The sequence below is a fragment of the Nerophis lumbriciformis genome, linkage group LG34 (genome assembly GCF_033978685.3).
Source record: "Nerophis lumbriciformis linkage group LG34, RoL_Nlum_v2.1, whole genome shotgun sequence".
In the NCBI taxonomy this organism is placed as follows: domain Eukaryota; kingdom Metazoa; phylum Chordata; class Actinopteri; order Syngnathiformes; family Syngnathidae; genus Nerophis; species Nerophis lumbriciformis.
Genome location: NC_084581.2, coordinates 5,997,501 through 6,024,847, shown reverse-complemented (window position 1 = coordinate 6,024,847; position 27,347 = coordinate 5,997,501). Strand labels below are relative to the sequence as shown.

The following is a 27,347-nucleotide window of genomic DNA, read 5'->3' as shown; positions in this document are numbered from 1 at the left end:
AGATGTGAAACTTGAAAAAAAATAACAATCTGAAAAATTTGAAAGATGCATCCATCTTTTACTGCTTGTCCCTTTCAGGGGTGCTGGAGCCTATCCCAGCTGCTTTCGGACGGAAGGCAGGGTACACCCTGGACAAGTCACCACCTCATCGCAGGGCCAACACAGATAGACAGACAACATTCACACTCACATTCACACACTAGGGCCAATTTAGTGTTGCCAATCAACCTATCCCCAGGTGCATGTCTTTGGAGGTGGGAGGAAGCCGGAGTACCCGGAGGGAACCCACGCAGTCACGGGGAGAACATGCAAACTCCACACAGAAAGACCCTGAGCCCAAGGATTGAACCTAGGCCCTTTGTATTGTGAGACACACGCACTAACCCCTATATGTCAAAATATATCAAAGTGAAAAAATGAAAATAAAGAATTAATTTATTCCAAAAAAATGTAAGTTTGAATCAAAAATATATTTAACTTGAAAAAAAAACGATGTTCATTGCTTTTTATTTTGAATACACTGATGTATTTTTCAATATTCAACGTCAAAACTTGAACTTTCAATTTCAAAGTTAATTTTTTCAGGTACAAAAGTTTTGGCACTGATTTACCTCTGTAGTCAGGAGGTACGTTGTTTATTGACAAGTGTCATGTCTCTTGTCGGCTTCTCGTCAAGTCACCTTTTTTTACACGCACGCACGCACACACTTACTTCCGGCTTCACAATAATAGCGTGACACATCACATCCGGTCGAACTGCACCAACAAAATTTAAAAGGGCTTACACAACTGAAGTTAGAGTAATGATTTCAGTATCAAATTTATGTGGATGCTTATTTAATTAGATTACACAGATATTTAATACATATATACTGTAAGTACACGAACTTCAGAACTGTATAAATATATATGTTGTATATACATTGTGTGTATGTATGTACTAGAGATGCGCGGTTTGCGGACACAACCGCGGAGTCCGCGGATAATCCGCGGGTCGGGCGGGTGACATGACGAAAAAAATAGATTGTAAATAGATTCGGGCGGTTGGCGGTTGAACCAATTTGGAAATATATATACATAGTTAAATATTGTTACCCACATACGAAAAACGTATAGATTTTATCGGTCCTTAAGGTGGAGCTGATGGTGCATCACCGAAAAAGAAAAGGATTGACTTCACAGAATGGGAGGAGGATACACCTGTGCTTGTTGATGAAGTAAAGGATTATTCCTCTACAAACTTCCATCTCGACTGATCAGCAGAGGAAAATCTACTTTCCTTTTGGGGGGAAACAAGGACAATCATTCCCACGACTACAACACCTTGCCAAGAGAATCCTATGCGTCCCAGCAACAAGTGGCGCAAGTGAGCGCTCCTTCAGGGCAGCAGGGCGCATTTTAGAGGCCAGGCGCTCTCGCCTGAATCCTGGCACTGTAGATGCCATTTTATTCCTGCATAGTGCTAACAAAAAAAAAAGTAAGTAGACATACGGTTGGATATGTTAAACGAATTAGTCTACGTTACCTAGGCTATACCAAATAAGCCCATGTCTAACCTATATTGAGTTCGGTCAGCTGAATAATTTTGATGGTTACGTGTTGTTTGGGCGCACTACAATGCAAAGGAATTAAGGCAATTGCGTTGTTTATTGTGTTTTTTTCTATTCGAGATATACTACCGTGTGTTAATTATTTGGCCTCGCTTTCAAGTGAAGCGCATCTCCGATTGGCGACAATGTAAGGCTATTTAGCCTGCTTTGTTTGTCGCAACCGTCTATTTTCATTATAATTCAAGTTTGATGATAAAGTGCAGTCTGATGGGTTTGATTTCCCCCCTTCAGCTATTTGCCTTGGCCAATAAGTTGCAGGTAATTTATTATTATTATTTATTTAATTTATTTTTGTTTAAATAGGGATGACATACATATGTTATTGTATAATTTAAGTTTGTGCGCGTGATTGACAGCCTAAGGCTTATGAGGCACATTTTTTTTTTTTAATTTTTTATTTCAACTTAAAAACGTATGAGCCTATGCCTATGCCTACAACATAGGCTATGTGTTTATCTTTATTTTCCTGCCTGTCGTTGACAATGGAGATTGTCTGATATTTTGTCATGGCTGCAGATCAATCAATAAAGGTTCATCTTTGTCGCGAAATTGTTCACTGTTTCACTGTGCACCCCGCCCTCGTCCCTATTTGAGCATTATAACGTTAACAAGTTAATATTCATTAAAAAAAAATTTTTACCTAACAAAAATATAGGCCTAGTCGTTCTAAAACATTTTTTTAACTTCTTAAAAGCCTCGTTCTGCTTGCTGCAACTGCGCACACAAAGTGTGAGGAACGCACTCCTGATCTGTGGGCATTGGCAACAATAGTCAACACTTTCTTAATGGAAATGACAATAATACTATAATAATGATAAATAATATTATCACGCATTAATATCTCTTAGCCACTAATGCGTGGCCAAAAGATATTATTGCGTGGCACGCATTGAATGTCTCTGCTCCATTGGATCAGTCTCCTTTCTTTAACAGGCAAACGCTTTCTAACCTCACTAATGCCTTGCATCGTCTATATTAGATATATAAAAACGGGCGGATGGCGGGCGGGTGTGGATTTGATAAAATGTTAGTTCCGGTGGATGGCGGGTGGATGACGACTTTTGTGATGCGGTTGCGGATGAAATAATTGCCTATCCGCGCATCTCTAGTATGTACTGTATATATATATAGGCTATATGTGTGTGTATACATTGTTACTTTACATGCAGTCGGCCAAATTTTTTTAGCCCCATGCGGCCCCCAGTGTCAAAAAGTGTGGGCACACCTGCGATAGAGGATGATAGTAAATTGTTAGAGCCTCCTTCGGCTTCAGGTCAGCCAATCAAACTGCTGTAGCTTAAAACGACCTTAAAGTGGCTTGTCATAGCCACAGTTTGACCCTGGGACAGACTAAGCATTATTTCGTATGAGGGAAAACAGCAGTGATGGTCAACACATGACATGAGAGCATAAATGTTGTTATAAATTGTTGCTATACAGTACATGTCGTACCTCCTGACAGTGCGAAGCAGGGTGGAGCGGGCCTCGTTATGGAAGGTGATAATGATGGAAGTAGGAGGAAGGTCGGCGCTGTAGCGGAGGCCGGCGCACCTGCGGACACAAACACAACTTTTATTTAGTCCCAAAAGAAGTCACTGTGAAGTCTGCTATGGACAACAGTGCATTATTTTATCTTAAAATCTCATTTACACTCTCCCTCACACACACACACACACGCACGCACTCTTAAAGTGGCGGCGTGTTCACACTGCAGAACATGAATTATAAATGAGCAACCAGCTCATTAAAATACACTACACAACAATGTGAATGTGTCTTCTCCACTGCTGGGTCAGCAGACTCTTCTCCTTAAAAAACACACACACAATACACAGCATAATGACTGGACTGGCCTTTACCTACATGATTGATGGATTGGTGACATGTGACTAGTGTGTGTGTGTGTGTGTGTGTGTGTGTGTGTGTGTGTGTGTGTGTGTGTGTGTGTGTGTGTGTGTGTGTGTGTGTGTGTGTGTGTGTGTGTGCGTGTGCGTGTGTGAGTGTGTGCGTGTGTGTGTCTGCACTAAAGTGTCCTCCATCCAAACAAAGTGAGAAGCTGGTAAGAACCAGAGCCTAAAAAGAAGACAATTGTTGCTTTAAGGGCCTGAAAATAAGAATAACTCTCAAGCAGATGGCATAACAAAACATACAAATTAATATAAACAAATACAAATGAATATAAATAATGTAATGAGCATTAAGTATAAATATATGTAATACACATTTCAAATCAGTCATGTTGCTATTTCTTGTCTTCCAGAAACATTTCATCGAATAAGATCAGCAGATGACGGCTGCTCTTATCCTTTCAAGGCTCATCGTCATTGTCTGGCATGAGAAATAAATGTTCGCTATTCTTCATATCCTCTCCCATCATGCACCTCTCTCACCGCTCCGTCCCGCTATCTTGCTGCCTCCATCTCTGCTTTTCCTGCACTTGATTTATTCAGTAGCTCCAGCCGAGAGGAGCGATAAGAAGATAAAGGCGGACCTGCAACACTCTCAGACGCGTGCACATGTGTGCGTACGTGTAGAGGGAAAGCACACACACACACACACACACACACACATAGATACACACACGCAGACACACTCACACACACAACAAGCACAGATGTACAGATAACATTTGTGCTGACAGATGACTGATGTTGAAGCTGATATGAACACACTTTCATACTCCCTCAGTGTGTGTGTGTGTGTGTGTGTGTGTGTGTGTGTGTGTGTGTGTGTGTGTGTGTGTGTGTGTGTGTGTGTGTGTGTGCGTGCAAAATGAAGAGACAGAAAATCACTGGTGAGGGGAGGAGAGTCCTTTGGGGGGAGGTGAGCAGCGTCTCGTGAAAAAGGAGAAACGAGGACGAAAAGAGGAGGAAGAGTGGCTGAACAAAACAATAGGGGGGAGGGGGTTAGGGAGGAAGAGGAAGAGTGAGATGGAGGACAATGAAGAGGAGGAACAACAGAAAGTACAATGAGGATGAGGAAGGAGAGGCTGAAGGGGAAGAAAGGAGAAGATGGGGAGATGATGTATGGAAGAGAGGTGGAATAGGAGCTGGTAGAACAAGAAGATAAAGAGAAGGAGAGAGATGAGTATAGAAGACTTCAGAGCATGAAAACAATAAAAAAATAATATTCTATGGCCTTAAAGGGGAACATTATCACCAGACCTATGTAAGCGTCAATATATACCTTGATGTTGCAGAAAAAAGACCATATATTTTTTTAACCGATTTCCGAACTCTAAATGGGTGAATTTTGGCGAATTAAACGCCTTTCTACTATTCGCTCTCGGAGCGATGACGTCACAACGTGACGTCATATCGGGAAGCAATCCGCCATTTTCTCAAACACATTACAAACACCGAGTCAAATCAGCTCCGTTATTTTCCGTTTTTTCGACTGTTTTCCATACCTTGGAGACATCATGCCTCGTCGGTGTGTTGTCGGAGGGTGTAACAACACGAACAGGGACGGATTCAAGTTGCACCAGTGGCCCAAAGATGCGAAAGTGGCAAGAAATTGGACATTTGTTCCGCACACTTTACCGACGAAAGCTATGCTACGACAGAGATGGCAAGAATGTGTGGATATCCTGCGACACTCAAAGCAGATGCATTTCCAACGATAAAGTCAAAGAAATCTGCCGCCAGACCCCCATTGAATCTGCCAGAGTGTGTGAGCAATTCAGGGACAAAAGACCTCGGTAGCACGGCAAGCAATGGCGGCAGTTTGTTCCCGCAGACGAGCGAGCTAAACCCCCTGGATGTCTTGGCTCACACCGTCCCTTATGCCACTGAAGATGATCAAGAGAAGAATATCAACCCTAGCTTCCCTGGCCTGCTGACATCAACTCCAAAACTGGACAGATCAGCTTTCAGGAAAAGATAGCGGATGAGGGTATGTCTACAGAAAATATGAATTGATGAAAATTGGGCTGTCTGCACTCTCAAAGTGCATGTTGTTGCCAAATGTATTTCATATGCTGTAAACCTAGTTCATAGTTGTTAGTTTCCTTTAATACCAAACAAACACATACCAATCGTTGGTTAGAAGGCGATCGCCGAATTCGCCCTCGCTTTCTTCCGTGTCGCTGGCTGTCGTGTCGTTTTCGTCGGTTTCGCTTGCATACGGTTCAAACCGATATGGCTCAATAGCTTCAGTTTCTTCTTCAATTTCGTTTTCGCTACCTGCCTCCACACTACAACCATCCGTTTCAATACATTTGTAATCTGTTGAATCGCTTAAGCCGCTGAAATCCGAGTCTGAATCCAAACTAATGTCGCTACAGCTTGCTGTTCTATGCGCCATGTTACTTTGTGTTGGCATCACTATGTGACGTCACAGGAAAATGGACGGGTGTATTTAACGATGGTTAAAATCAGGCACTTTGAAGCTTTTTTTAGGGATATTGCGTGATGGGTAAAATTTGGAAAAAAACTTCGAAAAATAAAATAAGCCACTGGGAACTGATTTTTAATGGTTTTAACCCTTCTGAAATTGTGATAATGTTTCCCTTTAACATGAAAATAATGGTCTTAAAATTAGGATAAAAAACTCAAATGTTTACAAGATGAAACTCACAATCCCAAGAGAAAAGAAGCGAGTCAAAGGAGGAGAGGTTATATTTAATAAATGGTGCAGAATAAAAATAAGAAATGGAGATGATTCATGGTACACATATTTCTGCAGAGAGGAGAAGTGTGAATCATGTGACCATTAAGGCTCTCAGGGCATAGTGCCCTATAGACGCCAACCTGCTGTCAATCATGCTGCGGCAGGAAAAGACACAATTTCTCATCTGAACCGCCATAATAGCTCCAATGTCACATGACGCCTCTCAGCTGCTGTTGACGACCAGACAGCTTGACGATTGCGCATGACGTGAAAAGTGGCCTTTAAAGTTCCTGGTGAACAATGGCAACAGAGAGGCCATTTTAGCATGCACGTGGGCTGGCACATTCTCACGGTGAGCATAAAGTTTACTCTTATTCCGGATTGGAATGACCTGGAGGCGTGTCTTAATGAAATTAAACAATGGATGTCCAGCAACTTTTTGCATCTTAACGCTAATGTAACAGAGTTAAAATACACCTTTGTTATTAATTATATATTGTTTATGAATTTTATCTTTAAATAGTTATCTTTTCTGCTCGCCTGTGAGAGGACGGTTTGGTGTCTTTTTGTCCCTCCTGAGCCCCTGTAGTCCTCTGGGGTTGTGTAGCCCCTCCCTTCTTCCCCTCACAGAAAAGTTCTACATGGTTGAGGGTGAGTCTCGGTCGGGCGATCCCACTGACATTTTTGTTTGTTTTTCGGTGGAAATGAGGTCTTTAATGAATGAATGTGTGTACCAAGAATGGGAATATGCTTACCTGTGTTGTTCCCTTGTTTTGGATTCCAGGTAATATTTTACATGACTAATATTGGCGCCAACCAGCTGCGTATACGTGCATGAGCGTGCGTACGTGTGTGTGTGTGTGTGTGTGCTTACGTGCGTAGGTAACGAGTGTTATTTTGTGTGTTTAGGCGTAAGCCAAAGAAAGACGGGATACCGACATTGTCTGATTGTCGCCTGCAGGTTTGTGGTTTTATTTTATTTTCTAAGGTTTTAACTATAGCAAATGCTGCATGTTTTGTTCTGCCACGGAATGGTGCTTTCAATGTACATTTAATATTTTACAGACTGTTTGTATCTGTCATTTTCTTTGTAAAGTGTTAAAAGTTCAAGTTAAAAAGTTCAAGTACCAATGATTGTCACACACACACTAAGTGTGGCGAAATTATTCTCTGCATTTGACCCATCATCCTTGTTCCGCAGCCTCCGTAGCAGAACCTCCAGGTTCTGTAACAGATTCTTCCCTCAGGCCATAAGACTCTTGAACGCATCATTAGTAATCCCCTCAATTCCCCCCCAAAACGGATTAACTCGCTGGAATATAAAGAGTCATACCAAAGACTATAAAAATGGGACCCATTACCTCCCTGCTTGGCACTCAGCATTAAGGGTTGGAATTGGGGGTTAAATCACCAAAAATGATTCCCGGGCGCGGCACCGCTGCTGCCCACTGCTCCCCTCACCTCCCAGGAGGTGATCAAGGGGATGGGTCAAATGCAGAGGACACATTTCACCACACCTAGTGTGTGTGTGACAATCATATACTTTAACTTTACTTTACTTACAATGTAACACACATCCGTAAACGTGGATGCATATGCAAAAGTGCAATATATTTATCTGTACAGTAATCTATTTATTTATATCTGCACCTTATTTCTCTTTTATCCTGCACTACAACGAGCTAATGCAACACAATTTTGTTCTTATCTGTATTGTAAAGTTCCAATTTGAATGGCAATAAAAGGAAGTCTAAGTCTAAGTCTAATGTAGAACATGAGAAACATGATGTACGTAAGAAACGAAGAACATTAGGAATATGAGAAACGTGAATAACATGAGGAGCACGAAGAACATGAGGAAAATAAACATGAGGAACATAAGGAACATAAAAACCGTGAGGAACATGAAAAACATTAGAAAGCCAAGGAAGGTGATAAAAATGAAGAACATAAGGTACATGAGGCTACAGCTACCGACAGAGACGCCTCACTATATGTACATGCATGTGTGTGTTTTGCACTTGTATGAGAAAAAGCAGGAAGTGATGCTCTTGTCTTACTGCTGCAGGTTTGTAAGATACAGAGACACTTTGATTGTTTTAATTGTGATGAGACAACCGTGATCAATATCAATATCAATAAATCCTATTGCCCCCCTTCTATTGTGTTGTAAGAGACATGGTTAAAATGTTGAATGTTTTAAACAACTCTGCAGCATCGCGTGGACATCGGGGGCGGTACCTCTGGATTGGCAGACCGGGGTGGTGGTTCCTCTCTTTAAGAAGGGGAACCGGAGGGTGTGCTCTAACTATCGTGGGATCACACTCCTCAGCCTTCCCGGTAAGGTCTATTCAGGTGTACTGGAGAGGAGGCTACGCCGGATAGTCGAACCTCGGATTCAGGAGGAACAGTGTGGTTTTCATCCTGGTCGTGGAACTGTGGACCAGCTCTATACTCTCGGCAGGGTCCTTGAGGGTGCATGGGAGTTTGCCCAACCAGTCTACATGTGTTTTGTGGACTTGGAGAAGGCATTCGACCGTGTCCCTCGGGAAGTCCTGTGGGGAGTGCTCAGAGAGTATGGGGTATCGGACTGTCTGATTGTGGCAGTCCGCTCCCTGTATGCTCAGTGCCAGAGCTTGGTCCGCATTTCCGGCAGTAAGTCGGACACGTTTCCAGTGAGGGTTGGACTCCGCCAAGGCTGCCCTTTGTCACCGATTCTGTTCATAACTTTTATGGACAGAATTTCTAGGCGCAGTCAAGGCGTTGAGGGGATCTGGTTTGGTGGCTGCAGGATTAGGTCTCTGCTTTTTGCAGATGATGTGGTCCTGTTGGCTTCATCTGGCCAGGATCTTCAGCTCTCACTGGATCGGTTCGCAGCCGAGTGTGAAGCGACTGGGATGAGAATCAGCACCTCCAAGTCCGAGTCCATGGTTCTCGCTCGGAAAAGGGTGGAGTGCCATCTCCAGGTTGGGGAGGAGATCTTGCCCCAAGTGGAGGAGTTCAAGTACCTCGGAGTCTTGTTCACGAGTGAGGGAAGAGTGGATCGTGAGATCGACAGGCGGATCGGTGCGGCGTCTTCAGTAATGCGGACGCTGTATCGATCCGTTGTGGTGAAGAAGGAGCTGAGCCGGAAGGCAAAGCTCTCGATTTACCGGTCGATCTACGTTCCCATCCTCACCTATGGTCATGAGCTTTGGGTTATGACCGAAAGGACAAGATCACGGGTACAAGCGGCCGAAATGAGTTTCCTTCGCCGGGTGGCGGGGCTCTCCCTTAGAGATAGGGTGAGAAGCTCTGCCATCCGGGGGGAGCTCAAAGTAAAGCCGCTGCTCCTCCACATCGAGAGGAGCCAGATGAGGTGGTTCAGGCATCTGGTCAGGATGCCACCCGAACGCCTCCCTAGGGAGGTGTTTAGGGCACGTCCGACCGGTAGGAGGACACGGGGAAGACCCAGGACACGTTGGGAAGACTATGTCTCCCGGCTGGCCTGGGAACACCTCGGGGTCTCACAGGAAGAGCTGGACGAAGTGGCTGGGGAGAGGGAAGTCTGGGCTTCCCTGCTTAGGCTGCTGCCCCCGCGACCCGACCTCGGATAAGCGGAAGAAGATGGATGGATGGATGGATGGATGGATGGTTTTAAACAAATATCTACAATTTGATTTGCTTATAATACTAAACAATAAAAATCACAATAAAAAAATGCACCTTATATTGCAGTACGTTTTGAGTATGAAGACTTAGACTTAGACTTAGACAAACTTTAATGATCCACAAGGGAAATTGTTCCACACAGTAGCTCAGTTACAAAGGATGGAAAGTGTAAGGCTGGACCTGATCGACCTGAATAGACCCATTCATCGGCAGTGCGCTTTATAATCCGGTGCGCGTTATAGTCTGAAAAATACGGTATGTAAAAACTCTGAAAAACTATTTGAAGTGAAGGAGTCTGTCAGCAAAGTGGGGATGAGAAGAAAAAAATGAGGATGGCAGTTATCATTCGGAGAAGTGTTAGAAAGACCTCAGACATGAAGAAGACACACATTTCTCATCTCAAGTCAACCTCATTTGTTGAGTCATTCTAATTGCTCATTCTCAGAGTTGGGGGTGATAACTATGTGTGTGTGTGTGTGTGTGTGTGTGTGTGTGTGTGTGTGTGTGTGTGTGTGTGTGTGTGTGTGTGTGTGTGTGTTCTGCCGAGTGATGAATGAAGCAATATTTCAGTATCAGCATCTCAGCACAGATGCTGCCATGGAGAACTGCATATTATGTTGCACCACACACACGCACACTCACACGCACACACACACACACACACACACACACACACACACACACACACACACACACACACACACACACACACACACACACACACACACACACACACACACACACACACACATGCGCGCGCTATGCAGTGAAAACATAATGTTTCATGGTCTGCTGCCTCACAACAATCACCTGTCTGATTATACACACTTAGAGATGAACGTGCACACACAGAGTATGACAACATGGCCACACACACACACACACACACACACACACACACACACACACACACACACACACACACACACACACACACACACACACACACACACAGTCGTGTGTGTCTCATTGTGTGAAACCAAAGCTGCCCATCGGGCAACAACCTCAGAGCTAAGCAACATTATCAACACCTCAAGCACGGACGCATGCACACACAAACACACGCGCACGTACACGTACGCACAAACACGCGCGCAGACACACAAACACGCACGCGTGCGCACACAGGCACACACAGACATACATACAGCTACACACGTACAGCTATGTGGACCACTACATGACATTACAAATATATGATACAACATGACACCAAATTTAACTACACTACACTACAATACAACACATTACACTACAGTACTACACTATACTACAGCATAGGGTTGTCCCTGTCTACTACTGTACTTTATAGTACAGATATATTAAAGTAATCATTACAAAAAACATCAATTCTTTGATTGTATACATAATTATTTGGTTTAGTTTAATCCTCTTTGACAATAGTTGCTCGCTGAAGTACCAAGGCAGATAAACAGACATTTTTTTTGTGTACAACTTAGATTACTTATATAATGAGGTTAAAATAAGTAATATTAGTGATTTTAAATAATAAAATAAGTAATATTAGTGATTTTACTGATATGAGTGACATTAGTGAGGTTAGATTAGTGATAGTAGGGGTATTAGTGAGATTATTTTAGTGATATTAATAATATTAGTGACATCAATGAGATTGGATTAGTGATATCAATTATATTAGATTATGATATTACTGATATGAGTGATATTACCAAGGTTAGATTAGTGATATTAATGAGGTTTTATTGGTGATTTTACTTAGTAAAATCAGCAATAAAAGCTGACTCATATCAGTAAAATTTACTGATATGAGTCATTTTACTAAGGTTGGACTAGTGATATTATGGCTCTAACTGAAGTTTGATTACTGGCATTAGTGATATTATTGAGGTTAGATTAGTGATATTATTGATATTAGTGGAATTAATGAGATTAGACTAGTGATATCAATGATAATAATGAGATTGGATGAGTGATATTATTGAGGTTAGAATAATTAAATTAATGAGATTAGATTAACTATATTGATATTCGATTTTTAATATTATTGAGATTAGATTAATGATATTGATATTATAATAGTAATATTAATGATATTAGTGATATCAATGAGATTTGATTAGTAATATCAATTATATTAGATTATTACATTACTGATATGAGCGATATTACCGATGTTAGATTAGTGATATTAATGAGTTTTTATTGGTGATATTACTGATATGAGTCAAAATAATAAGGTTAGACTAGTGATATTACGGCTCTAACTGAAGTATGATTACTGGTATTAGTGATATTATTGAGGTTTACCTGCTCAGTGGCCTTGTGGTTAGAGTGTCTGCCCTGAGATGGGTAGGTCCTGAGTTCAAACCCCGGCCGAGTCATACCAAAGACTATAAAAATGGGACCCGTTACCTCCCTACTTGGCGCTCAGCATCAAAGTTTGGAATTGGGGGTTAAATCACCAAAATGATTCCCGAGCGCGGCCACCGCTGCTGCTCACTGCTCCCCTCACCTCCCAGGGGGTGGAACAAGGGGATGGGTCAAACGCAGAGAGTAATTTCACCACACCTAGTGTGTGTGTGACTATCAGTGGTACTTTAACTTTAACTTTATATTCGTGATATTATTGATATTATTGATATTAGTGATGTAAATGACATTAGATTAGTGATATCAATTATACTAATGAGATTAGATGAGTTATATTAATGAGGTTAGAATAATGATAATGAGATTAGATTAACTATATTGATATTATATTTGTAATATTATTGAGATTAAATTAATGATATTAACATTAGATTAGTAATATTAATGATATTAGATTAATGATATCAAAGTATAGAGTAGTCTGTTGCGTTTTAGCATGTTGTGGTGTTTGCGCTTCTACGATGCGTAGGACAGCAGGCAGTTTGAAGGTAGGAATGATGTATTTAATCCAATAACAGGGCAAAACACACAAAAAGTTGTGCTGCTGGGAAGCGCAAATTAAGCTGAGCATGGCATGAGCAAAAACATGAACTGCAAACCATAGCATAAAGCATGAAGCATGAAAAAAACTAATAGTATCATAGAGGGAAACAATTTAATAGTCACCGGTGGCAAACAAGAATTCCGCAAGGCAGACAGGGTGAAATGGATATATTGGGATTGGCAGCTAGTGTGTCCGAATGACCAAACAGAGGCCGGAGTGTAACGCTTGGCGTTCCAGGCAATGGCAAAGTAAACAAGGCAGGACTAGGATTTATACATGATTTACTTTTAACTCTAAACTACTAAAAGGGTACAAACAAAAGGCGCACACAAGGCGGAGAACAAACTTGGCTTTGAAAACAATAAACTAGCACAAAGGCAAAACGATGGACATAAAAACAAAAACAACACTTACTGTGGCATGAGCAAAGCATGAAATTAACATCAACATCAAACTATGAACAAGCATGAGCAATGTCAGTAAGCATGGCATGAAGTGAGCAGAGGTAACATACGTAATGTCGCCAGGACGACCAACTGAAAGTGATAGGCTTAAATAGTAGTGACATGATTAACACAGGTGCGTGAGTCCAAATGCATGACAGGTGAAACCAATGAGTAGTCATGGAAACAAAACAAGCAATATTGCACAACCAGGAACTAAAAAGAGTCCAAAAACCAAACAGGACATAACCGCAAAACATGATCACAGACATGACAGCAACATACTGTAGATATACACTAAATGACCTGAGTGAAAAGGTCATGACATAGTGAGCCACAAATAAACAGAAAAATGTGTTACATCTATTCAGAAGGTGGTAGAAGGTGAAGTTGCTCAATAATTAATAAACACAAACATTCCAGCACAACTTTGAAACTAAACTACTTTCTTCTCTCAGAACAAACCTAAATGCAAACTAATTTACATTTCAAACATTAGAATTGATGACCTGCTTGCCTCCCTTGTTGGGGCCCCGGCGGTGTTGCCCGACTGCCCTGCGGGAGTCCCCCTCCTGTGTTTTACTCTGCCCTTATTTTTTTATTAATTTTATTTATTTATTTTAATTTATTTTATGTGTATATATATGTATATATATATATATATATATGTATGTATATGTATGTATGTATATATATATGTATGTATGTATGAATGTATGTATGTATGTATGTATGTGTATGTATGTGTATATATATGTATGTATGTGTGTATGTATATATATATATATATATATATTATTATTATTATTATTATTATTATTATTATTATTATTATTTTTATTTTTTATTTTTTATTTTTTAATCTATTTAATATATTTAACTTATTCTGTTAAATTATATATGGGTACGCGTGTATGTGGGTGTGTGTACGTTTGTATATATGTATGGTGAAATCTGTGTGTATGTATGTAGGTACATATGTATGTGTCGCTGCCCCGGTGTGCATTGCTGATCGCGGCGCCGGGTCTGCTGAGGTGCCGTGGCATGCCGGCTGTGGGCGCAGGGCTGGGCCCTTATGGCTTTTTGCCGGATGGGATGCCTGGTGGGTGGTGGGCGGGGGGGGCCTGGACGTGCGGGAGGGGCTGCGGGGTTTGGTGGCGTTGGGCACTGTTGGCGACCAGGCCTCTTGTTTATTTTTATTTATTTTATTTTATTTAAAGGGTTTATTTTTATTTTATTTTTATTTTTTTCTTCTTTTCTTTCTATTTTTATTTTTTTTTTATTTTTTTTTTATTTTGTATTTATTTATTTATTTTTTTTATTTTTTGTGTGTGTGTGTGTTGTGTATGTATGTGTTTGTGTATATGTGGGCTTATGTATATGTGTGTGGGTGTATTAATGTGTATATATGTGTGTATGTGTATGTTTATATGTATATGCATGCGTGTGTATATGTGTGGATGTGTATGTATATGTATATGCATATATGTATGTGTGTATGTATGTGTATATGAATGTGTAGGTGTGTGCATGGGTGTGGATGTCCGGTGGCTCAATTGGCCTGGCTGTGGATGAGTTGGGGTAGGTGGGTTGGTGGCCTCGGTGGTAGCCGGGGGTGTGCGTTGTTGTGGTTTACGGGGTCGGTCGCTTTTTTGTTTTGGTTTCGGCGGCCGCGGGTGTTTACGCTGCGGACGGGCGGTGGTGGTGATGGTTGCTGCGGTGATACCAGCGGTTGGCATCGCTGTGTTGGGTTGGAGTGGTTGGGGGACTGTGGCTGGTGTCTGTGCGCTTGTGGGGTTGTGGGGCTGGCTGGCGTTGGCTTGCCGGCTGGTTTGGGGGCTGGCGGGCGGACGGGATGCATTGGCTTCTTTCCCCGTTGGGGGGCTCCTTCCCCTGGCCGGGACTCGTATGGGCACGTTGCTGTGTGGATGGCCGGGATGCGGTGTTTGCATTGGGCGTGGGGGCTGTGCGGTTTCTCTGCGTTTGGTTGCCGGTATGGGCTCTGCAGGGTTGGGTTGGGGCGGGCGGGGGCTGGCTTTGTTTGGCGGGGGGAGGGGCTCGCGTGGCGTCACGTTAAAGTGGTCTGGTGTGGGTCACGGGCTGTGGCGGGGGGTGGCGGCCTCCTGGCCGTAGTTCCTGGTTGTCGGCCGCGTGGACTGGGGGGATGTCCGGGCCCTCTACTCCTCCTACTTATAGCGCACACAGTCACACATATATAGGACTTTGGGGATTGTCCTGCGGGGAGGCATGGCGGGGGGTTGAGGATGCCTCCAATGGGGCTCCAGTCCTCCTGTCTTGTCCCCTGCTCGTCCATCCCTCAATCTTAGCTGCATATTAGACACTTAGGATTTGGGGGGCTTGGTTTGGTTGGGACCCACCATGACCTTGATGTCCCCCAATTTTAATCGCATTATTAGTTCCCACAAGCATACATATCTCACTCACGCTACAGTTCACACATCAATAGGGACTGGAGGTCGGCTGTAACGGCTGACCTCCTAATTTTAACTACACAGTAGACACTCTGGGGGCCTTGTACACATGCATGGGGGGTTTGGGGTTCGGCGCACCCCTCATTGCCTCGTCGGCCGGCGGGGACTGCGGTCTGGTGGCCTGCCAGGCTTTTATTCATTTATTATTGTTATATATATTTTTTTATTTTTAATGTATTTATTATTTTTATTTTTATTATTTACTTATTTTTATTTTATTTTATTTTTTAAAATTTTTATTTTATTTTATTTTATTTATTTTATTTTTATTTTTTTTTTAATCTTATTATTTATTTGTGTGTGGCGTCGCGCGGGTCTCACTTCCTGTTGGATGGGGTCCGTGCCCGTGTGGCCCGACCTTGCGCTGTGGGGTCTCTGTTGGTGACTTGGTGTGGTGGCGGCGCAGCCCCCGTGTCTGGTCTGGATGCTGTGTCTCGGTTGTTTGGGCGGTGGTGTGTTTGTGCGGGTTTGGGTTGGGGTGGGGGGCCTTTTGGTTGGGGGGGTTGTTGGTGTCTCTTGTTTGCGTGTTGGCGTTCGGGCTGACCGGCGGGCTGGCGCCGGCTGGTCTCCATGGCCCTGGTGGCGTGTGGTTGCTGGTCGCAGTTTTTTTTTGATCGCTTTGATTTGATTGGCTGGTGCTGGCTGTCTGGGGTTATTGCGGCTGCTGTTTCTGCTGCCGTTTGTTTGTGGTGTGGGCGCCCGTGGCTGTTGGGTCTGGTGCAGGGGTGTGGCTGAAGTTGTGACTGATGGCAGCGCGCGCGTGTGATGGCTGTCGGGGCTGACGAACTGTGTATATGTATGTATATGTGTGTGTATGTATGTATGTTTATATATGTGTATGTGTACATATGTGTATGTATATGTATATATGTGTATGTGTGGGTATGTATACGTGTATGTGTGTATGTGTATGTATATATGTATGTATGTATGTATATTTCTGGGGGTACGCTCTGGGCCTGCCTGTCAGACGGGGGTCGACGCCTCAGGCTACTGCATCCGAACTGCGTGTCTGGAGCTCCTGGGTCCCGCTGTCCATCCCTTCCGGGTGCCCGTCTTGGTTGGGGCCTGTTGGGCCTAGTCCCTGCGTCTATTGTGGTAGCTTGGTGCTGCAAGGTATTCCGAGGTGCTGCGAGTCGGCCAGTTGCTGGGGTAGTGACCTTGTTTGTCAGCATGTCTGTGATCTTCTTTTAATTCTTTTTTTTTAAATTAATTAATTAATTAATTTATTTATTTATTTATTTTTTAATATATTTTATTAATATTATTTTTTAATTTTCCCCTCCCTCAGGGGGGGGGCTCGGCGGGGCGGTTGCTGGTTGTTCCATCTCCATCGTTGGGGTCCCTGCGGGTGGGGTGGGTGGTTCCCGTGGCCCTGTGCCTGGGTGGTCCTGCGGCGGCCGATTTGGGTGGGGTGGCCGGGGGCTGGCCTCGCCGCGCTCTCCGGGGGTGGGGGGTGGGCTCGTGGGGGCCCGGTTGCCGGTGGGGCGGGGGCGGTCTTCCCGTCCGGTTGCGGGGAGTCTCTGGGTCCCTCGGGCGGGGCGTCTCGCCTTTCTGCCCGTGTGGGGTGTGGTCTCTCGCTGGCTTGGGGTCTGGCTGTCCCCTGCTTTTCTCGTGCCCTGTCCTCTGCCGGGTGCGTCTGTCTGCGGCCTGCTGCTGGCCCTTGTGGGCGGTACGGTGGGTCGGGCTCTGGGGTTCCTGTCGCTGGCCGGCTTGGCTGCGTGGGGGCGGTGGTCCCTGGTTCCCTGGGCACCACGCCTCCTGTTTGTGGGTTGGGCTCTCGGGGGTGATGGGGCCGTGCTCTGGCTCCCACGCACTCTGGGAGTCGAATGTATTGTACATGCAAATTCACATATGCTCACATACGTACATAGGTACCTACGCTCCCACATACATACACAAATACAGTACATATTTACCTACCTAATGTTCGTACATCCACACGCACATTCAATATACAAACATACACATACACATACTGTACATATACATTCACTGTACAAACACATATACACATTCTGTACATATACATTCATTGTACAAACACATATACACATTCTGTACATATACAAGTACATATGCATACTTACACTCATGCACATAATCACGTTTCATCAAACATATATTAACGTTGTTGACCTAGGGTAAACTGGGTGTAACACATGGCACACTGACAAAGCTTAACCTATTGTGACTATAACAATCTACAAGGTTAATGTAGGTTGCTTCTCTTTCTCCCCCTCCATTTTTCTGCATTCTTTCGTATCTCAAGTTATCATTATGTATATGTATTGTTGCATTTAAACAACTGTATTGTTGATAATAAAGGTAAATTATTGGTATTGTTCATTATCAATAGCGCTATTTCTATTGGTATTTGTATTGATCCATTTGTAGTGTAATAATGCTCATTGTTATTTCTGTATTATTTTTTATTTTTCGCTAACTGCTTATTTGCTATTACTTTTACCATCATATTTGTACATGTCATATTTGCTGATGTTGCTCTATTGTTGTTGTTGTTGTTGTTTGCTGTTGTTGTTTTTGTCTCTCTGTCTAATCCCCCTCTTGTCCCCACAATTTCCCCCTCTGTCTTCTTTTTTTTTCTCTTTCTATCCCCTCCTGCTCCGGCCCGGCTGCACTAAATGATAATATAAATACATTTAATAAAGTCAAATACAAATAAGGCAACAAGAGAAGTATCCTACACTTCTCTTTTGTAAAGTAAATCTGAACAGCCGACATGGGCATCTACATCAACTATATGATTTGCCTGAGAAGCTGGACAGGACATAAAAAAAAAAATAAAAAAAAAAAAAAAAAAAAAAAAGAATTGATGACCAACTTTAATCCGAATCAAAAATACCAATTCAATCAATACATTTATTTTCCCTCCTTTAAGTACACACCACAACTTACCATGAATTGATTAACCTGGACCCCCGACTTAAACAAGTTAAAAACGTATTCGGGTGGTCAATTGTATGGAATATGTACTGTATTGTGCAATCTACTAATAAAAGTTTCAATCATTCAATCAAAACTACATGTCATCTAAACGAACACAACTACAATTCACCTACAAACACAACTACACTCCATTTACACAAACACAACTACACTTTGTCTGCAAACACACATTCTTTACAAACACACCTACACATCATCTTCAAACACAACTACACACACTCTACATACACAACTTCACATCATCTACACGAACATAACTACAGACTCATCCTATGTTAACAGAACTACAAAACATCTACACGAACACAACTACACGTTTTATATTTACAAATCTAACCATCATCTACAAACACAATTACATACGATCTATAAACAACTACACAACATCAACAAACACAACTACACGTCATCAATTTACACAACTACACATGATTTGCAAACACACCTTCCCTACAAACACAACAACACATCCTCTAAAAACACACCTACACATCATCTACGAACACAACTACAAATCTTCTACAAACACAACTACACATCCTCTATTAACACAACTACATATCTACACAAACAAAACTACATGTCATCTACAAACATGACAACACATTCTCTATTAACACAATTGTGCATCATTTACACAAACACAACATCTCATCTACAAACATACCTACACATTATCTACAAACACAACTACACATCATCTACAAACACAACTACACTTACTCAAAAAGCATAACTACACATTATCTACACCATGGGTGTCAAACTCTGACCCGCGGGCCAAATTTGGCCCGCCGTGTAATTTCATTTGGCCCTTGAGGCGATATTAAATTAACATTAGAGCTGGCCCACCGGTATTATACAGCGGCGGTGCCGCTGTAACACCGCATTCACCGCTAATACTCATACTTGCCAACCCTCCCGATTTTCAGTGCCCCTCTCGAAAGTCTCCCGGGGCAACCATTCTCCCGTATTTCTCCCGATTTCCACCCGGACCACGGTCTTAGGGGCATGCCTTAAAGGCACTGCCTTTAGCATCCTCTACAACCTGTCGTCACGTCTGCTTTTCCTCCATACAAACAGCGTGCCGGCCCCTGTCACATGATATATGCGGCTTCTACACACACAAGTGAATGCAAGGCATACTTGATCAACAGCCATACAGGTCACACTGAGGGTGGCCACATAAACAACTTTAACACTGTTACAAATATGCGCCACACTTTGAAACCACACCAAACAAGAATGACAAACACATTTCGGGAGAACATCTGCACCGTAACACAACATAAACACAACAGAACAAATACCCAGAACCCCTTGCAGCACTAACTCTTCCAGGACGCTACAATATACACCCCCCGCTACCACCAAACTCTGCCTTCCCAACCACGCCCACCAACTAGCATCCCAGAAAAGATGGTAGGTAAATAAATAAATAAATGGGTTGTACTTGTATAGCGCTTTTCTACCTTTTAAGGTACTCAAAGCGCTTTCACAGTATTTCCACATTCATCCATTCACGCACACATTCACACACTGATGGCGGGAGCTGTCATGCAAGGCGCTAACCAGCAGCCATCAGGAGCAAGGGGTGAAGTGTCTTGCCCAAGGACACAACAGACATGACTAGGATTGCTGGCACGGCCACTCTACCAATTTCGCCACGCAGATTAGATCAGTGTGTCGCAAACTGAGCAGTAAAAAAGCCTGAATGGTTGGTTTATTCATTGTTATTTTATTTTCTAATTTATTAGCCTGTGGAAAAAGTTAATGTTGATATTTACCTCAGAAGGCTGGAAATAGAAAAGAGGCATTACATTTTTTATTTAAATTTTTTTTAATACACCATTGATGTTTTTTCGTTTGTTTTTTGAATGTTGATTTTGCACTATTAAGTTATATAAGCGTTGCTTGTTCCATATTCAGTGTTAAAGCAAATCAGTGTAGCAAACTGAGCAATAATTAACGTTTTATTCATGCACTTTCTCTTGCTACTTCAAGGCATGAATGTTTGATTCATTCATTTTTGTTATTTTATTTTCAAATGTATTATTAGCCTGTGGAAAAAGTCTATTTTGATATTTACCTCAGAAGGCTGCAAATAGAAAAGAGACATTCCATTTTTATTTAAATTTTGTTTGATATGCCATTGATATTTCAGAATTATTATTATTATTATTATTTGAAACTCGATTTTGCATGGCACTGTAAAGTTATATAAGCCTTGCTTGTTCAATATTCAATGCAAAACTTGTTTGGGTCCCTATTAAAAGGGCTTTGTTCAGTTTTAAATTTTGACCCACTCTGTATTTGAATTTGAGTTTGACACCCCTGATCTACACAAACATAACTACACACTATCTATAAACACAACTAGACATTATCTAGACAAACACAACTACACATAATCTAGAAACACAACAACACATCTATTAAAACAACTACATATCATCTACACAAACACATTCTCTACAACACAAACACACATTCTCTAAAAAACTAACTACACATCATCTACAAAAACACAACAACACATCCTCTTTAAACACAACTACACATTCTCTACAAACACAACTACACAACCTCTACAAACAAAACCTCTACAAAAACAACTACAGTACACATCCTCTACAAACACTACCAGGGATGCAACAATATCAAAATCTCACAGTACGATATAATCACGAAATTGAGGCCACGTTCCAATAATATTGTGGTATATGTCTAAAAAAAAAAGACTTAAAAATGCCATAGTATGTAACTGTCACGTGGGGGTGGCATATTTATGCGGGATCGTTCCTCCAAATGCAACACGGACACTCCGGACGACAGCGTGAGGTAAGAGATGGTTTATTTAACATAAATCATAGCCAAACAGAAAACAAGCAAAAGAAAAGCGTGCCGAACGCACGGGAAGCTAAGGCAACAACTTTAGCACAGAGTCTGACAACTAGGCACAGAGTCTAGAACAAGAATACAGAAACGTGACTGTTGCTTATCGCAAACAAGGAAGCCAGGACGAGTGAACAGAAAGGCAGGCTTAAATAGTGTCAGTGATGACAAACAGGTGCGCGTCGGGAACACAAGCGGCAGGTGAAAATAATAAGTAACCATGGTAACAAACTCAAACAAGGAAGTGCAACCAGGAACTAAAGAAGTCCAAAACTAACAGAACATAACTAAACTAAACATGATCCGAACCAAGGATCATGACAGTAAAATGTAACAAGTGAAAAACAATCATGTTCACTTTAGTGTCTTTCAATTTTTCACTTCAGAGAAAAAAATTGCTCTTTAATGGACATTTTTATATCATTTTGGAAAATGCTGATTCTCAGAGAAGTTAACTAACAATTTAACGTTTATTAATGTAAATATATCACCAAATTATGCTTGGCCCTGCTAGCATCAAGTATAGTTTCCGGGTGATGGTTTATCAAGTAGCTTCTCATATTACTTGTATCAAGTTGGTACACTTTGACAGCCATTTAGGACCTGGAACTGGTGAGAAGGACACGAATACGCTTGTTCCCCACTCTGTTTCTTTGTGAGGTTTATGAGACATTCTTCATCTAAATGGGAATATAAAAACATCCCAGCATTCGGCATCCTATTGACAGCAGACCTTGCACAAGTAAGTGATGTTTTATTATGTTTGTTGGCTCTCATGAAGTCTGTAGTGAGCAGCAATCAGTGGATTAAAAAAAAGCAAACCTTGTGATGCGTTTTTGAAATTAATGTGCCGCGTATGCTTAAAATTATCAAAATACGTCATTATTAATTGTTATTATAAATGTGCCTGTTACTACATTACATGTGTACTTACATCATGTATATAAAACACTAATGGAGGTGTTTGGATGTTTTTAGGGGCTCTATAGGCAGATTTGAACGTTTCCTATAGGCTTCATTGTAATCAGACTTTTGATCACATGTATTTAATATGTAGAATGCATTAAAAAAAATCAATCCGTCGTCATGTCTTTCATAATGATTGTGAACGATAGGCAAAATTCCCCAAAAAGTGTATTTCCCCTTTGAAGCGTGTGGACAGACGTTAAAATAATTGAACACTAGTGTTGACAAACATTGTTTTATCTGTCGTTAAAAAATATCTATCATAAAAGAATTAAGTGCAGAAAAACTAAATGGCCACGCAAACCCCCCAAAGACAACCAATCAGTAACAAAACCACTTGAGGAGCAAAGAGTTGACTTTTTAAAGGGTCTCAGTATTACCTTCCTTTTGTATTTTCTCCTTTTCAACTGGTTGCTATGACAACAGCGGATAGATGGAATTTAGGCATCAATTAAGGTCGTTCTGCATGTACGACCTGTCTGGTCATTCATCATCCTACTGATTCACGCGAGGGGAACTTGAACAAGGCACTTACGCACACACACACACACACGCACACACACACACGCACACACACAGGCCTATCTGTGATTCAGTGCTCGTCTAGCGATGCCTTGGAGCTCAATGTTGCAGCAAGCGAAGCTGACAGAGTGTCATGTTTGCATCCCGCGGTCGCCGCCTGTTTTCATCTGTCTCCTGAGTGAGCCGCTATCTTAGAAAATGTAATATTGTCATCTCGGCTAAATATATGTAACACACACACACACACACACACACACACACACACACACACACACACACACACACACACACACACACACACACACACACACACACACACACACATTAAGGTTTTCAGAAAAAAATCTATTTACATCTGTATCCCAATTTTCATTATTATGATTCTGAATAGATTCAACCTTTTCAAGAAATGATTTTTTTTTAAATACCCAGTAGGTGTTTTTAGGCCATCTCTGTGCTTACTTGCTGTATGTACACGTCATGCGTCAGCAGCCAAGAGGAGCTGTTTTGAAGAGTTTTTATTATATTTTTTATAACAGACAGTATGTTGCAAGAATCAGTTTGAATCGAAAATGGATTCTGAATGGGATCGTCATCGCAAGAATTGGAATCGAGTTGAGTCGTGAGCTATTGTAAGAGTCACACCCCTAAGACACACACCCTCACACATGCGCAAGCCTCTCTTAGTAAACACCTTCACAGATTAATCAATTTCCAGAAACTTTTTTATTTATTTATTACCTAAAAAGGTTCTGTCATTTTTACTCCTTTTTTCATATTATTGTAAAAGCTTGAATGTTTTCTAATTGATAATTAATTAAAATATTGTTAATCACCGCTATTCTGATCCTATAATGTTCTTTGATCGCACATTCACTCGTTTTTCTACATAACATTTACTTTGCCGACTACTTTATAGTACTATGTTTAGTACTTTGAGCCTGAGAGTCACCCAATTTAACCTATTCTCACGCCACCTCTCACGCATATATTTTCTCATTTACTACTCTATATTATTTTTTTCATAATTAAACTTTTATCCCCACCCCTTGCCGTAGTTCAAGTAACTTTGATTGCCTGACTGAAATAACCAATCCCAGACCAATCCATAAACTCTTGGGCCTAAATCTAGCCAACCACTGAAGGCACCACGCAATATAAACCAATTAGAAGCAACGTAAGGCGGGTCTTGGCGTCTCTCTCTTTCACACAAACCTCAGCGCAGTGTTGTCAACTTGGTCCACTTTGTCGCGAAGTCTAGAATCTTTCCAAGCAACTCCTCTCAGTGACTTTCTTTCCCAAAAGCGACAAATCTAGCGACTTTTTTGGATATTTTGGAGACTACGGTCCTCAACGTACAAGCGGTGCTGCCGTGAGCCTTTCCTCACAGGCGGTCGGTCCTCCGTCTACTGAATGTCTACTCTTGGACCGCTGGTACTGCAAACACATTTTGTTGTACTTTTAAAGGAGAACTGCAGTTTTTTATTTTCACTTTGTCTATTGTTCACAATCATTATGAGAGACAAGAACACACACGTCTTTTTTTTAATAAGGATTTTAAAGATGATAAAAAAAAACCTTGAAAGATGCGGCTAATGGGAGTCACCGTTGTATCCTTCAAAGCCCTCTAAAACAACTTCAAAACTCCATCAACTTTTTGTATACACACTGCAAGTCTATACATAATGTAGTAACAGACATGTTCATAACAATATGTAATATGTTCAATATTTACCGTATTTTGATCATTATCCCAGACTGACTTCTTCCACACATTAATTTCTCTTTCCATAGCAGCGCACGTCTGACTTCTGGCAAAAATGTTTGTTCCTACTTCCAGATACAAAATGCTTCTGTGTGTTCTAATCATGGCAGATTTGGTAACAAACAAGAAAGGCGACTATGTTTGGACACATGAGGATTCACAATCTTATCTGTTTGAACCTGAATGAACGGAGGATGAACTACTGCTTCTAGAAGCGAGCACAAAGAAGAGGGTGAAATGGTGGAGCAGACAGAAGCCGATAGAGTGAGGTGAAAGCCACTTGAAGCTGCAAACGTGGACTTTGGAGACAAGCTATTTCGACATAAATGGAGTGCTTACTCCAAATAAACCAGAAAAAACGTTCCCGGCCAGCTGGACCAAACAGACAACTGGGGGGGTGAGGGCGGGGTACACCCTGGACAAGTCGCCACCTCATTGCAGGGCCAACACAGATAGACAGACAACATTCACACTCACATTCACACACTAGGGCCGCTTTAGTGTTGCCAATCAACCTATCCCCAGGTGCATGTCTTTGGAGGTGGGAGGAAGCCAGAGTACCTGGAGGGAACCCACGCAGTCACGGGGAGAACATGCAAACTCCACACAAAAAGACCCCGAGCCCAGGGATCGAACCCAGGACCTTCTTATTGGGAGGCACGACTAACCCCTCTGACACCATGCTTCCGCAGAAAAAACAGTGGAAGCGCATTTCATTTTTAATTCCTGGTTAATTAAGACTAGCATTAGGAGGCCACGGTGCAGGGAGAGCTGCTGGACGTGAGGACATCACTTAAGGTATAAATTGACATAAAAACGGCCAAATCGGAATGGAAAAAGAACAACTTTTTTTTGAATGCATCATGCCACTAAAGTCTCACTTTTGTCATTTTCTGAAACTTGGCAGCTCTGATGTTCCCAGCTTTACCCGCCACATGCTAACACGCAAACATGCTAACAGTACTTTCTATGATTGTGCTACAAGAAAACAAACGAGAATGTGAAGTAAGATCTTGTTTCAATCTTACACTTCCTGAATAATCCAATATGCCGCTACCTTGTCATGTCACGACGAGCGCCGAAGGGACATCAGTGTTCTGTTCTTGCCAAACCTTTCGACACCTGTCAGAGCCGTGCAGTGTGTGTGTGTGTGTGTGTGTGTATGTGTATGTGTATGTGTGTGTGTGTGTGTGTGTGTGTGTGTGTGTGTGTGTGTGTGTGTGTGTGTGTGTGTGTGTGTGTGTGTGTGTGTGTGTGTGTGTGTGTTTGTGAGTGTCACTGGAGGAGGGAGTTTGTTGTTATGACACGAGTTAAAGTAAAAAGTTTTCAGTTTCAGGTTAAAATGGCCCCGTTTACAATGCATAACAAATCAGATTTTTTTGCTCTCAAGTGACACAGATCTGATATTTTTTGCCAGTCTAAACACTCTAGGGCTGCAACTAACAACTAATTTGATAATCGATTAATCTGTCGATTATTACTTCGATTAATCAAAAGAGACAAACTATATTTCTATCCTTTCCAGTATTTTATTGGAAAAAAAAACAGCATACTGGCACCATACTAGCACCATACCTATTTTGATTATTGTTTCTCAGCTGTTTGTAAATGTTGCAGTTTATAAATAAAGGTTTGAAAAAAAAAAAGGAGCCTCTGTGCATGGGCATAGCATTGATTCAACGAATCGATGACTAAATTAATCGCCAACTATTTTTATATAATCGAATAGTTGTTGCAGCCCTAAAACGCTCCAAAGTGCTTCAAATCTGATCTTTTGGCATCAGATTCAGACCACATCAGGAGGTAGTCCTCAATCCAATTGGAATCTGATCTTTTCAAATGTGACTTCAGTCTAAACGACATATGTGACTTGAATGTGACTTTTTTGTCAGCTTTGGGCGAGCTCCGTCACTCGTGTGCGCTGGAAAGACATCCAGTTTCAGTGAGCAAAGTCCATTTAAGACGACCAAATTTTTGGTGCATCACTTGTCAATAGTGCACAAATAATAGGCTATATGTAATAGATAAATAAATATTTTGATTTCGAAGAAATAGCGATTGTTGAAGGAACGCTGTGGCACATTTGCTTACATGTGAGTTGAAAAATAAAGCTCCTGTAGATCCACACTGATGTCCTTGTCTTTTCTACTTAATAGCCATAAAAAGATTAGAACCCTCCCAAATATATTACACTATATACATCCATTCATACAGTAGACTACTTTCATTTACTTTTATGTAAAAACACTATTTTTTAAGGTTCGACTTTTATTTTATTTTGTAGTAGTAGCGACTTCCTCCCGGTCAACTTCCTTTGTTTTGCGCATGCAAGTGACGTCGAGGCCACATTGGAGATACATTGGGGCCGAATTGGGGCCACATTGGGGCCAATGCACACTGGAGTCTAAAAAAAATCACATTTTACTTGCAGCGTAAACAGCCAACTAGAAAAAAATGATATCTAAA

General features: G+C 41.7%; 1 protein-coding gene across 6 annotated transcripts in view; it reads right to left on the bottom strand.

Moving 5' to 3' along the window:
* The window catches only part of galnt14 (UDP-N-acetyl-alpha-D-galactosamine:polypeptide N-acetylgalactosaminyltransferase 14 (GalNAc-T14)), a 191,905-nt gene that overhangs the window by 53,004 nt on the left and 111,554 nt on the right, over nt 1-27,347 (bottom strand). For 5 of the 6 annotated variants that reach the window (XR_009811593.1, XM_061929190.1, XM_061929191.1 and 2 more), the window contains one exon: nt 3,063-3,161. The exons of the other annotated variant lie outside the window; for it this stretch is intronic. Coding sequence is in view for 4 of the 5 variants with exons in the window: in XM_061929190.1 (XP_061785174.1) it covers nt 3,063-3,161 (99 nt within the window). In the remaining variant the exon portion in view is untranslated. The remainder of the gene's footprint in view (nt 1-3,062; nt 3,162-27,347) is intronic. 6 annotated transcript variants of the gene reach the window in all.